Source organism: Puma concolor, chromosome C1 (genome assembly GCF_028749965.1).
Source record: "Puma concolor isolate L17-30 chromosome C1, mPumCon1.1.hap2, whole genome shotgun sequence".
Lineage (NCBI taxonomy): Eukaryota > Metazoa > Chordata > Mammalia > Carnivora > Felidae > Puma > Puma concolor.
This window is the reverse complement of record NC_141674.1, coordinates 222,956,768-222,969,571: the sequence shown is the minus strand read 5'-3', so window position 1 is coordinate 222,969,571 and position 12,804 is coordinate 222,956,768. Positions and strand designations below refer to the sequence as shown.

General features: G+C 56.8%; 1 protein-coding gene across 8 annotated transcripts in view; it reads right to left on the bottom strand.

Annotated features, from left to right (window-relative positions):
* Positions 1-4: 4 nt before the first annotated feature.
* The window catches only part of FARP2 (FERM, ARH/RhoGEF and pleckstrin domain protein 2), a 105,625-nt gene continuing 92,825 nt past the window's right edge, over positions 5-12,804 (bottom strand). For 2 of the 8 annotated variants that reach the window (XM_086720208.1, XM_086720209.1), the window contains exons 20-27: positions 7,952-8,020; positions 7,266-7,355; positions 3,627-3,937; positions 2,769-2,887; positions 2,268-2,428; positions 1,263-1,370; positions 885-1,036; positions 5-260 (exon numbers count right to left, since the gene is read on the bottom strand). In XM_086720208.1, the coding sequence (XP_086576334.1) occupies positions 23-260; positions 885-1,036; positions 1,263-1,370; positions 2,268-2,428; positions 2,769-2,887; positions 3,627-3,937; positions 7,266-7,355; positions 7,952-8,020 (1,248 nt within the window). In that variant the 3' untranslated portion in view covers positions 5-22. Of the gene's footprint in view, positions 261-504; positions 619-884; positions 1,037-1,262; positions 1,594-2,267; positions 2,429-2,768; positions 2,888-3,626; positions 3,938-7,265; positions 7,356-7,951; positions 8,021-12,804 lie in introns of those variants that run through there. The other 6 variants (XM_086720213.1, XM_086720211.1, XM_086720210.1 and 3 more) reach the window with 6 other exon arrangements.

The following is a 12,804-nucleotide window of genomic DNA, read 5'->3' as shown; positions in this document are numbered from 1 at the left end:
CACGCACGTTTGCATGGACAGACTAACAGAGCCCGTGTCCATTTACTTTGATTTGTGAGGAAACCCTGGGGAACCGAGAAACTCTAGGCCCTTGCCCTCCCGGGGCCAGGTGGGAACTTTGGTGTCCTCTCCTCCAGAGGTCTGTGGGGCGGGCTCCAGAGTGGCTTCTGCTGGACTTGCGTGGACACGTGTCACCTGGCGTGCAGCTGTGGGGCCCACCCTGGTTCCTGTTCCGGGCCGGTCCTCGGCGGGGCGCTGCTCTGGAAGAGGAGAGGGCAGGGGAGCGTGGGGTGTGGCCACCATCCCTGAGCCGGGCCCGCCTTTTTACTTGTGTGTCCTTCCCGGTGCCCACTGGGTCTCGGGATGACGACCCTCCCAGAGGTCACTGTGAGGCGTCCCCACGCTGTCCTACCCCACCTATCCTACGCTCGGGACCCGAGGAGACCACAGCCACCCCTGCGCCGTTGGGAAGACGGGACCCGCAGTCACGGGGGATGTGCTGACCCTGCTCTGCTCCTTGGTTCTGCCCTCCTCGGGCAGGGCGGGCTTCATGCCTCGTCCTCGGGGCGCCTGGCCCTCCCGGGTGAGCTGCTGGCTCTCTCGATCACCTCCATCCACCTGGAGAAGAGGCTGAGCCGTCAGAAGCTCCCAAGATGCTCGCTCGCTCGGATTTCAGGGTGTGCCCTGGTCACACCAGCGGCCTTGTGCTCAAATAACTCCCCAGGGGTAACCCCAGGCACGGAGCGAACGGGCCAGCCAGCCATTCTGGAGGTGGCACCCAGCCCTTCTCTCCAGGGCTCAGAGCGCCTGTCTCCGGCACCCTCTGTAACAACAGGAGACCCGCGGGGACAGCGGCCGAGCGTGGCCGCCTGCCACAGGATTACCTCTCAAACGTGTACTTGCTCTCAGCCCGGAAGAAGTAGACGTGGGACTTGAACTGGAGCTTGAAGACGTGCTCCTTGTGGACGCAGTCGGCCTCCTTGGGGACGCTGACACTGTAGCCCAGCAGCGGGAGGCTGGCCAGGGGGTAGTCGTCCTGCAAGGTGGCACGCGGCTCGGCGGGTGCGCCCCCTCTCCTTCCCCCCCCCTCGCCGCCCCGCGACCACCGCCCAACCCACTCTCCCCGTCGGGACTGAATGCCCCGTGGGAGCGGGCGGAGGAGCCGGGAGGCCGTGCTCTCCTGTGCTAGGAGCAGGGGCCGCTGTCTGCCAGCGCCACGGGCACGGCCGCCTCCCCGCCCCGGCTCCGTCCAGCACCTTTACCTGATGAGTTTTGTAGAAGAACAAACAGAAGTTGGTGAAAACCACCCAGAGCTTCTGCCAGCCGTTACTGTTTTTGAATTTTCTCAGCAGATACCCTGAAAGCTGGTTCTATGGGAAAGAAAGACACCGGTACTGGTTAGGGTCCTGGGACTCTGTCCCGGAGCAGCACCCGCTACCCCGAAGCGCGCATCGGCCCCCGAGGGCTTTCTTGGCTGTGGCCTTGACTACACTTTCCCGAGCGGCAGCTTCCTTCGCCAGGGCTCTGGGTCGTCAGTCTGCTCATAGTCTGACAGAAGGATGTTTACAGATGTGGGGGGTGAGGTCCCAGGCGCTAAGTAGAAGGACACGAAGTTTCTTTTCCCTGTTTATAACCTCCCCAGCCATGACCCTCATAAACCCGATGCTGTGACAGGCCACGTGGAGCCAAGTTAGCACAGTCCCAACGAGACGGCCTGGCCCTGAGCGTGGCGTCCTGACCCAGGATGGCCCCTGTGGCCAGCGGCCCCGCCTCTCCCTTGTAACCCTGACTGTGCTCACGAGGGCCCTGCAGGGACGCCTTCAGCCCGCACTCCTCGCCCCGGGCTCGTGGGGCCTGGCGTGCTGGCGGTGCTCTGCCCTTTCTGTGGGCCCTACCTTTCGGGCCCCAGCTGACGGGGGAGCCCGGGGCTCTGACGGCTTCCTCACTTGGTTCTGCCTCAGGTACGACAGGAGCCCAAAACCCATAGCGAATGGGAGGCGGCCTGGGGGCCGAAGGGCCGGAGTGCGAAGTGGCCGCTCCGGGTGAAGGAGGTGGGAGGGGAGGCGGCAGCCCCCGCGAGACCGCCCTTTCCGGAGAACCCCAGGGACGCCGTCCGCCCGGATCCTCCCACGCGGAACCAATCTCGTGGGCCTGCACAAGCCCTGATGGTCACGGTCAGCCCGCAGCCTGGTGGCCCCCTGCTCTGCCCGGTCCAGCCCTCCTCCCCTGTAGCCAGCGCAAGCAGAGGGCGCTTGGGGCCACCGTACCTCAACGGCCGCGCTCTGGTCGGCTCTGGAGACGCTGGTGTTCCGGTACCAGCACACGTGCACTGTGGTGTTGGCCCGGTGCTGGCCCTGCCCCTCCAGGGACCCGTGGACGCCGTGAGTGTCTTCGGACCCTTGCTCCGGAGAGACCTCCTCGGAGGACCCTGGGGAAGGAGTCGGCCCTCTGCTCAGAGGGAGACGGGAGCACGGGGCGAGTAGGGCGGGGGTGGGGGCTGCTTTCGGTCCAGTGCTCTGGACTGGGGGACGAGGGAAGCCTGCGGCCCGGGTCAGCAACGGGCGGAGAGCAGTCACAGTCACGCGGCGCTTCTGCCAGGAGAGCCCGTGGCCCCTCCCCACCTCCCCCCTGGTGTTCGGGGTGCCTGGACCGTTCTCTGTGGAGGGAGAGCCCGTGGGCCGGCAGGAGGCCTGTGACCAAGAAAAGGGATCTGTAGGGAAGCTTAGGTGCGGCGGGGTCCCCGAGGGGGCGTCCCGGCCGGAACTCACTGCAGGGAGGAGCGCAGAGCACGCTACCCGGCAGCACCAGGGACGGGTCACCCCCGCTCTTGGCCGCGTCGATGGCAGCGTTCAGGTCACATAGCCACTTCTCCTTTTCCAGGCGGGTGCTGGTGGGGGAGGGCCGAGGCTCAGCGCCCGGATCACAGGACCCAGGCCACCGGGGGCTCCCTGCTGTGCCGGCTTCTCTGACTGAAGGTCCGAGGGCCGCACCCCCCTGGGAGGTGAAGGGCCTGGAGGGGGGGCTTCTCCAGGGACACTGTTCCCGAAACCAGAACTTTCAAGTCTCTGCCGCTGAAATACCAGACCCGTTCCTGGTTCACGATTAAGCTGCCACGGCTTCCTGGTGGGGCGTTAAGTGTCCTGTGCTCTCTGACGTCAGCCGTGACACGGTGACGACGGGGTGGAAGCCCAGAGCCGGGTGCCCTCCCGGGAGGAGAAACGCCTCCCCTCTGGAAGGGGCCGGGGACCCCCGGCCCCTACAGGGCAGTGAGCCGCCTGCTCACCTTTGAGCTCAGGCCTCCTTCACACTGGGGTGATTTGGGGGAAGTGGCTCGGCCGTGGGGGCAGGTGGAGGCCGGGCCCCTCCCGACTTGAGGGCACCTAAGTGCCACTAACCACGTGGGCTGCCCCTGGTCGAGGCAGCTCAACAGCACCGTGGCCGCTCCGTGGGGACATTCTCAAAGGTCACTCGCTTCCCACCACAGGAGAACCTGCTCTCTGGTCACATAACTGAAGCAGGGCTCAAGGGGGCACGCGCCCCACAACGACCTCGCTCGTGCCAGGGAAGCACTCCCCCGCCCCACCCCACCGCCCCGGGCCGCTGGGTGCACAGTGGAACATTCTTACCTGGCTGCCACCACGACTGTTTTCTGAGCTGCACAAATGGTGAAACAGTGTGGAACCGACCGCTCGCTCTCGCCCTCTTCTACCTGTGGCGGGAGAAGAGGCGGGCGTGTGGAGTGAGCCCGGGGCCGGCAGAGCCCGCGCCTGCAGCACAACACAGGTGCCTCGGAAGCCCTGTGCTGGGCAAATCTCTGCTGACTACCAGGGGCTACAGGGGGCATGGGGATCCCCAGGCCACGGCACCTGCCACCCAGGTGGGCGAGCTGTGGGCCGCAGGGCACCGAACTACTCACCGGTGGGTCCAGCACTATTAGCTGAAAGTCAAGCACAGGAAAAAATGTTGAGCATTTTCATTATCAAAAAGGGAAATGGACAGTTCGCTTTATAAACCTGGTACCAAAACCTGACAAAGTTAGCTTCAGAGAAAAACCCAACGGGCTGCTCACGGTTCTAAGTGACTCACTGAAGTAACTCCCAAATAAAATACTATCCAATCAAACCCAAAGCACAGACAAGAAATTGTCCTGTGACCGAGGAAGGGTGCTCCCGGGATGCAACGGTGCTTTGACGCTGGGAAGCCGGCCAGCAGAGGTCTCCCTGTCAGGAGGAGGGCGGTCATTTCTGCAATGCCACGTACACCTCAGCTAAAATGCAACGTGTGACTTCTGATGTCTCTCACATGGAAACAGGAGGAAGCCGTAAACATGACACAGGTTCTCTTTCTGAAGCCAAGACCTGTCACCCTTCCCTCTGCATTCAGGATGAGGGCTGGCTGTCTGTTCCCCGGAACCAGCCGGTTACAGACCACCCCCGAAGAGACGGCTTCCCTGTGTGGGGGCCCATGCGATGCCAACCACCAAGCCTCACTCAGGACACAAAAGATCTGAAAGTGTGAGCAGTGGCAAGAGAAGGTCACGATGTTCGTCTCCCTGTAAGTCAGCATGTAAATGTAATGCCATTGAACTAGAAATCCTGGTGCTGTTTTTGGAAGGAATTTGTCCAAATGATTCCTCAGTTTATCTGGAAGAATTAAATACTTGAAAGTAGCAAAGAACTTTTTAAAAAGGAGGACGAATAAGGGGTGGAGCTTCCCAACACAGCAACCCCCCCACATGACAGAACAGTGTGAACTGAGGCTGGCCCGGAGAAATGAGACGGGAGGCCCAGCAGGCACCCCAAGTGTGAAGGCCACAGTGTTTCCATGACGAGGGCAGCCTTGGAGGTCAGAGAGAAACAGGTTCGACAAAGGAAGCTGCGTGCAAGGGGGGACGTGGCACGTCCCCATCTGGTGGCCCGCAAGGAAACGCGTTCAGGCAGTTTGTGAGGGAGACTTAAGGAAACTGAATGTATCAGAAGAACAAAAAGGCGCCGGTGTGATCTTGGCACAGGGAAGGACTTCCTGAGCCCGCACTAAGGATGGGAGCCCTGATGGAAAGGATGAACTGATCTGACTATAAACATGTCTGAATTCCCTCCTTCAGCAAGGATTTGTTGGGACCTCTGTGCTAGGTGCCGTCCCAGGAGGAAGACACGATCACTGTCCAGTGGACTTTCAATTCTACCAGATCACACCAAACCGCAGGCGAGACAAACAGGACTTGCCAGCTGCGGAAGGGATCCGTGGCCTCCGCGAGCGGGTGGCGTCTATAAAATGCGGCACAAATGTGTACGAAGAGCCAACAGACCGACAGAGACCGTGGCAGCAGACACCCGCGTGTCTCCTCGGGGAGGCCCCAGACTCTAGGAGACACGGACTCCGTCAGCCTCCACGACCGTCCAAAAGCTGCGCCACTGGCCGGACTGCGAAGGATGAGGGGTGAGTGCCCAGTGCCCCCCGACGCCGTGGAAAGAGGCTCGGATGCACTTAGTGGGAGGCCGGGTCGTGTGTATGCTCCGGCAGTGATGTGGCGCTGATATTCGGAGCCAGAAAATCGAGCGTGCCCAAGGCTCGAACAACACGTGCCGGGCGTAGAGATGTGTAGAAAGACCAAAATCCAGCGGGGTTATTTCTAATTTCGAAAAACTAAATGGAGCCAGAATGTCCAATGTCGGGAAACAGTTCAGAAAGCCAGAGTCTGGCCTCCCAGTCCACTGCCCGTCTCCGTTAAATGTGCACGGAGCCCACCTATTACAAGCACAGGAGACGTTAGGGATGAAGTGCTGAGCAAGAACAAGCGAGTTACAGAAGAGCTTGTAGGTGATTGCGCCGTGCCACCCATGGAAATGTTCCCGTACAGACGAAGCCTGAAGGGCACGTTGCAAAATGCCAACAGTGCGTGTTACTTGGTGGCGAAGTTATGAGAGACTTTTATATTTTCCATTTTTTTCTATAATGAAAGTATAATTAAAAAATATACACTTTAGGGGCGCCTGGGTGGCTCAGTCGGTTAAGCGTCCGACTTCAGCTCAGGTCATGATCTCGCGGTCCGTGAGTTCGAGCCCCGCATCGGGCTCTGGGCTGATGGCTCAGAGCCTGGAGCCTGCTTCCGATTCTGTGTCTCCCCCTCTCTCTGCCCCTCCCTCATTCATGCTCTGTCTCTCTCTCTCTCTCAAAAATAAATAAACGTTAAAAAAAACTAAAAAGAAAATATACACTTTAGAACAGATGGGGTCTGCTTCCAGCGAGGGCAGAGGACTGTGTTCGGACAGGCCCCGTTTTGCTGAGGGTGGGGAAAACCACCAAATGTTACAGGCTCGGGTGCCCAGTGGAAGGAGGCACAGTGCCCAGGAACACGGAGGGCCGGGAAGGGGAAAACACCCTTGAAGAAAGGTGGGGAAATTGAGGCAGACCAGGCAAGTGTAGCAGAGTGGTGTCTGAGCCCCCACCCGTGGGCACCTGGACGGGAGGCTGGTGGGGCTGCAGGAGAGACGCTCACTGCAGTGTGGCCTGTTCTGGACCAACAGCACAGCTCTGTGGCAAACACCCGAACCTGGCCAGCCATCTTGACTGTTCCCAAAGACGGGGTCCAGGCTGAGTGCAGGTTTACGCTCAAGGGCGAATGGACAGTGAGTCGATGTGTGTGCGTGAGCCTCTCTGAGACCTTCACGCAGGGTCGTCAGACCACGAACAGCACCGACCACAAAAGGTAAAGCTGGGGAACTGGGTCACGTCAAAACGAAGGGCTCATCAGAGACCACACTGAAGTGTCTGGCTGAGCCTGTGCTGAGGGGACACAGACATGCTGACCGGTGTGTGGTGTGGACAGAGGGCACACTGTGCAACAGGGTCACCGGTGGCCCAGGCCCGCTAGGGCGGCGTACAGACGGGGTGCGACATTTCCTGTGGCCAGCTCCTAGAACACGGAGGGAAGGCCCGAGCCCAGCCCCCAGCTACAGCCTGACGACTTGTTGGTGGTGCTGTCTTCTGGTTTTGAAGCTGTGCGCGCATGTGCACGTGTGACAGAACTAGGAACGATCAGACGACGTGAAGAGAATGGCCCGTGTGAGAAGGGATGAGCACAAGAGCAGTGAAAGGGGATCGGGTTTTTTTTTTCAAGAGCTGGGTCAGCCCCATTCCCTGAGCACCCAACTGGGGTCTCCCATTGTGCCGTCTAAGGAGGGACAGGCCCCCAGGGGAACGGCAGGTGGGCTGGAGCGTGAGGAGGGATAGTAACGACCACCGGCGCAGTGCCTGGCACTCACCAGCATGCCACGGAGAGGAAGGAGGCCCCGGATCCGGAAGTGGCTGGTACCCGTGACCCCTTTGCTTGTGTAGAGCAGCATATCTGAGAACTGAAGACGACAGGCTTTATTACGTGAAGCTTAAAAGCAAGCGACAGGTTTCAATGTCTTACTAGACCAACTTCAGCGCCTGGGGCCTTTATGTGGTTATCAAATTTGCTCAGCTTGCTGGAGATTTGGGGCAAAAAAGGGATTTTTTTTTTTTTCAGTCACACGATTATTTTGACGAGCTGGTAACCACACGAGGCAGCAGATCCCTTAGGCCCGCGTGCCTTAGGCCCAGTGCCCGCCAGCTGGAGGCAGTGGGGACTTCTGGCTGGTCCTCCGGTCAGGCTCAGCCAGGGTGGCTCAGGCTGGGGTCTCCTAAGTGGCAGGAGGAAGGGAGCCGATCAAGGGGACCTGCCGGGAGGGCCTCTCTGAGGCAAAGGCAGCTCTCAGCAGAACATTCCTGCAGCAACGGGAATGTGGACTTTTCTATCTTCTGGTTTTCTGATGGCCTTGCAGACAGGCTCCCAGAACACAGAATGAGGCAGGCGCCTCGCCGCGAGTGTTTTGTGCCGTCCTAGGCGGGCTCCTGTCTGACTTGGGGCTGCTTGCCTGGGCCTCAGCACTGGCTCACCGGACACAACCACACCCACCCCACCTACCAGAAAGAACATTCTCTGCTGCAGACCTTTCTTGGTGAGCTTGTGAAGGCAGCCCTCGCGGATGAACTCCTAAAAGAGAGAGATGAGGTCCTGTTTGTGCCGAAGGCCACCTCTGCAGGTGGTGTGCTGGCGGGGCTGAGGGCCAGGTGATGTCACCATTTATACTTCTCTGAGCCCGTCTGGATGAGCCACTCACAGGCCCCCGTCCGACCCTTCGACAGTGCCCTCCTACCCAGGACGCTCCATGCTTTTCCGACCTCTTCCCTTCCCCTCCCCGCCCCCCCCCCCCCCCCCCCCCCGCCTGCCTCCCTTGGCATCCAAGTCGGTCCCCAGACTGTCTGCTGAACACCTGCAGCCCCGTCTCGCCACCGGCCAGCTATGCTGAGAGCCTTCATGGAATGCAAAGGGCACTGTTCTTGTTGAGGGGAAGCTTCTGGAAGGTTCAGACACAGAGATACCGGAGTTCAGCTTTGAGGAAAAACTCGGCCAGAGCAGCCTGAGAATGGGAGGGAGGAAGGGACAGCTGGTTCCCACCAAATGTTCACAGGTAATTAGTGTCAGCTGCCACCTGGGCACTGGCATTTGGAGAAATGATTCCCCAAACCACGCAGGCTTTTCCACCCCAAAGGAATGAGGCCCTGGTGGGAGCCGCCCACACTCGTCCTGGGCTGTCCCTCCACCGAGGAGGAGAGGGTGCGGCCTCTGCCGCCAGGGCCTGATGGCACCACCAGGACCCGGGCACGCCCTCACACTTCCCCACCTGCCCCGGAAGCAGCACTTCCCAGGCCCTCGGGCGTCCACACAGGCCTGACTGCCCATACCAATGGCGGGAAGGGTCGGTCCTGGTAATTCCGAAGAATTCTGGTTTGGACAATTTCCAGACATTCTGTTGCCATCTGTCGTTCCTTTCAGAGAAGCAGGAGCGTGAGCTTCACACCCTGAGCACTCGCCAGAGACCCCGGCCCTCGAATGGACCGAGTGAGGGCGTAAAACGGAGGACTTTGCGGAACCCCTGCGGACCCACCTGCCCAGCCGCACGCACTCTTCTCACTCTTCGGCTGAGGGTGAGCAGGGAGCCCAGCCCCTTCCTGCGGCCCCCAGTCCTGTTTGCAGGGCTCCTCCCTTCACACAGCCGGCTCCTCCCCCTCTGCCCCAGGGAGGGGGAGCCGCAGGGCAGCAGCCCCTTCTCCGGGGAGCGTGTCCCAGGTCCATGGCTGCCCTTCCCTCAAACACTGCCTGCGGCGCTGCAGGCTCGCCCCGGGTGGCAATTGCGTCCTGCCTCTCCGACAGGGCCCTGCTGGCCCTCTGGTACCTCATTATCAACTTTCTTCCTAGTTAATAACCCTGGCTCTTAAACTCCTCTGCTCACGTCTCTGGTGTGGCTTCTGTCTCTGACATGAGCATTTAGCAAGCAGGGAGACCAGGAGCCCTGAGTCATAAAGACGTTAGAGGTTTGGGCTAAAAACAACTATGGCAGCAAGTGTTTGCAGACCAGCCACTTCATGCCAGGCGCTGAGCCAAGCAGCTGCCATCAGTCCCCTGTGGCCCCAGACGTGGAGCAACTTGCCGGGCCACACAGAGACCCCGCCCGGTTTTCCAGTCCCTGTAGTGACAGTCCCCTGGGCCACCACCGATAACCCATTGCGTGGAGCACCGAGAGAAACAGCCTGTATTGAGAGCCCTACTGACCTCCAGGAGCTCACAGCCAGCTGCAACCCTCAGCCACGTGGCAAGGAGAGAAAGGACACAGAGCTGTCTGGGTACCAACCAAAGCCCTGACTCCAGGAGGTCAGCACCTTCCTGTACGTAAAAAAATTTTTAATGTTTTATTTATTTTTGAGAAAGAGAGAGAGAGAAACAGTGCTCGAGCAGGGGAGGGGCCGAGAGAGGGGGAGACACAGAATCCGAAGCAGGCTCCAAGCTCTGAGCTGTCAGCACAGAACCTGATGCGGGGCTCGAACTCAGGAACCGCGAGATCATGACCTGAGCCAAAGTCGGACGCTCAACAGACTGACCCACCCAGGCTCCCCCCTTCCTATACATTTTAGTGTAGCTCATTTCTTTTCTTTGTGATCCCACATTCTCCATACCTTCTAACAAGGCTAACACGGACACATGACTTACACACCACAGTCTGATTTGTGTTAAGATGAGAAACATCCCCCCATGCAACCCTTAAAAAGGTCTTCTTAGGTTGACAGTACTAAGTTCAAAGCAAAAAGCATTAGTGGCGAAGCAAGGAGCAAGCAGCCAGGAGACATGTAGACCCATGGAAGGGAACTAGGGTTCAAAAAGAAACCTGCATATCTGTGTCTATGGACAGTTCAACAAATGGTGCTGGGAACACTAGATGTCCACGTGGGAAAGAATGGAGTGGGACCCCTACCTCACACCACACATAAAAATGAACTAAAAATGGATCAAATCTAAATATAAGAGCTGAGGGGAGCCTGGGTAGCTCAGTTGGTTGAGCGTCTGACTTTGGCTCAGGACATGATCTCACTGTGTGAGTTGGAGCCCACATCGGGCCATCTGCTGTCAACATGGAGTCCACTTTGGATCCTCTGTCTGTAACCTCCCCTGCTCATGCACTCTCTCAAAAATAAACAAACATTAACAAATATAAGAGCTGAAACACAGAAAGCTTCTAGAAGAAAACACAGACGTATATTTTCACACTGTGGACTGGGCAGTGATGTCTCAGCTGTGACACCTAAAGCACGAGCAACCCAAGAGAGAATAGGTAAATTGGATTTCGTGAAAATCAAAAATCTCTGGGGGCGCCTGGGTAGCTCAGTCGGTTAAGCATCCAACTCCCACTCAGGTCGTGATCTCACAGTCCGTGAGTTCGAGCCCTGTGTCGGGCTCTGTGCTGACAGCTTGGAGCTTGGAGCCCCATTTGGATTCTGTGTCTTCCTCTCTCTGCCCCTCCCCCACTCACAGTCACTCTCTCTCAAAAGTAAATAAACATTAAAAAACATTAAAAAGAATAAATTTAAAAAGTTAAGAAATCCCTAAAAACAAAATCCAACACCTTCTGTGTTGTGATACCATTGAGAAAGTGAAAAAACACCCCACAAAATGGGAGGGCATATTTGCAAATCCTATTCTGGTAAGTGTCTGGTATCCAGAACAGATAAAGAATCTCACAACTCAACAGCAAAAAGACAACCCGGGTGGAGAAAAGGATCTGAAGTGGCATTTCACCAAAGAAGGCACACAAACGGCCGACAAACACACAACAAAAGCCTTGGCATCCGCTGTGTGAGAAACGCAAATCGTAACCACGGTGAGACACCCTGTGTAGCAGCCCGATGCCTAGACTCACAGGGACAAGGTACAGAGAAACCGGAATCCCCACACACCCCTGGTGGGAACGTAAAGCTGTCCGGTGACTCTGAAAGACTTTGGAAAGCTGGCAGTCTCTCAAAAGGTTAAACCCAGTTCCCATACAACCCAGCAGTTCCACCCCTAAGTGTCTACCCAGGAGAACTGGAAACGTGTTCACAGATGGACCTGTGTGGCAGGGACAGACGTTCACAGCAGCGTTGCTCACGGTCCCCATTAGGGGGAGCAGCCCGAGAGTCCACCAGCAGATGAACGGACACAGAGAGCATGCTGTATGCAGAGAACAGAATTTACAGCCACAAAAGTGAGTGAGGCCCTGACGTGCTACAACATGAACCCGAAAGCATGATGCTCAGTGAAAGAAGCCAGACGCAGAGGCCACACAGTGATTCCACTTAGAGGAAACGTCCAGAAGAGGCAAATGCACGGAAAGTGGATTAGTAGCTGCCGTGGATTGGGGACGGGGGAGGGGAGTGGCTAACAGGTGCAGGGTTTCTTTCACGGGGGATGAAAATGTTCTAGAGTTAGCGATGCTGATTGCACAACCTTGTGGACACCCTAAAGACCACTGGACTGTACACTTTGGAAAGATGAATTCTGCAGTATGTGACTCAGGTCTCAATTACACGCAATGAAGTGAAAAAGAACAAGGCTGGAGGCATCACAATCCCAGATGTCAAGAGGTACTACAAAGAGGCAGTCATCAAAACAGTGTGGTACCGGCACAAACACAGACACATAGAGCAGTGGAGCAGAATAGAGCCCAGAGATAAACCCATGATCATATGGCCAATTAACCTTTGACAAAAGGTGCAAGGATATACAGTGGGGAAAAGACGGTCTCTTCAACAAACAGTGCCGGGAAAACTGGACTACTTTCTCACACCATACACAAAAATAAGTTTGAAATGGACTAAAGACCTAAATGTGAGGCCTGAAACCATAAAAATCCTAGAAGAGGTAACATCAGAATAATTTCTCTGACATGGGCCTTAGCAACATCTTTCTAGATATCTCTCTTGAGACAAGGGAAACATAAGCAAAACTAAACTATTAGGACTACATCCAAATAAGTTTTTGCATAGCAAAGGAAACAGCAAAACAAAAAGGCAATCTACTGAATGGGAGAACATATTTGCAAATGACATATCTGAGAAAGGATTAGTATCGAAAATATATAAAAACTTACACAACTCAACACGAAAAAATAATCCAAGGTATGAACAGAAATTTCTCCAAAGAAGACATCCTCATGGCCAACAGACACATGAAAAGATGCTCAATGTCACTCATCACTAGGGAAGTGCAAATGGAAACCACAAGATATTACCTCACACCTGTTGGAATGACTTAAAAACACAAGAAACAATAGGTGTTGATGAGGATGTGGAGAAACGGGAACCCTCGTGCACTGCTGGTGGGAATGCAAACTGGTGCAGCCACTCTGGAGAACAGTGTGGAGGTTCCTCAAAAAATTAAAAATAGAACTCCCCTACGACCCAGTA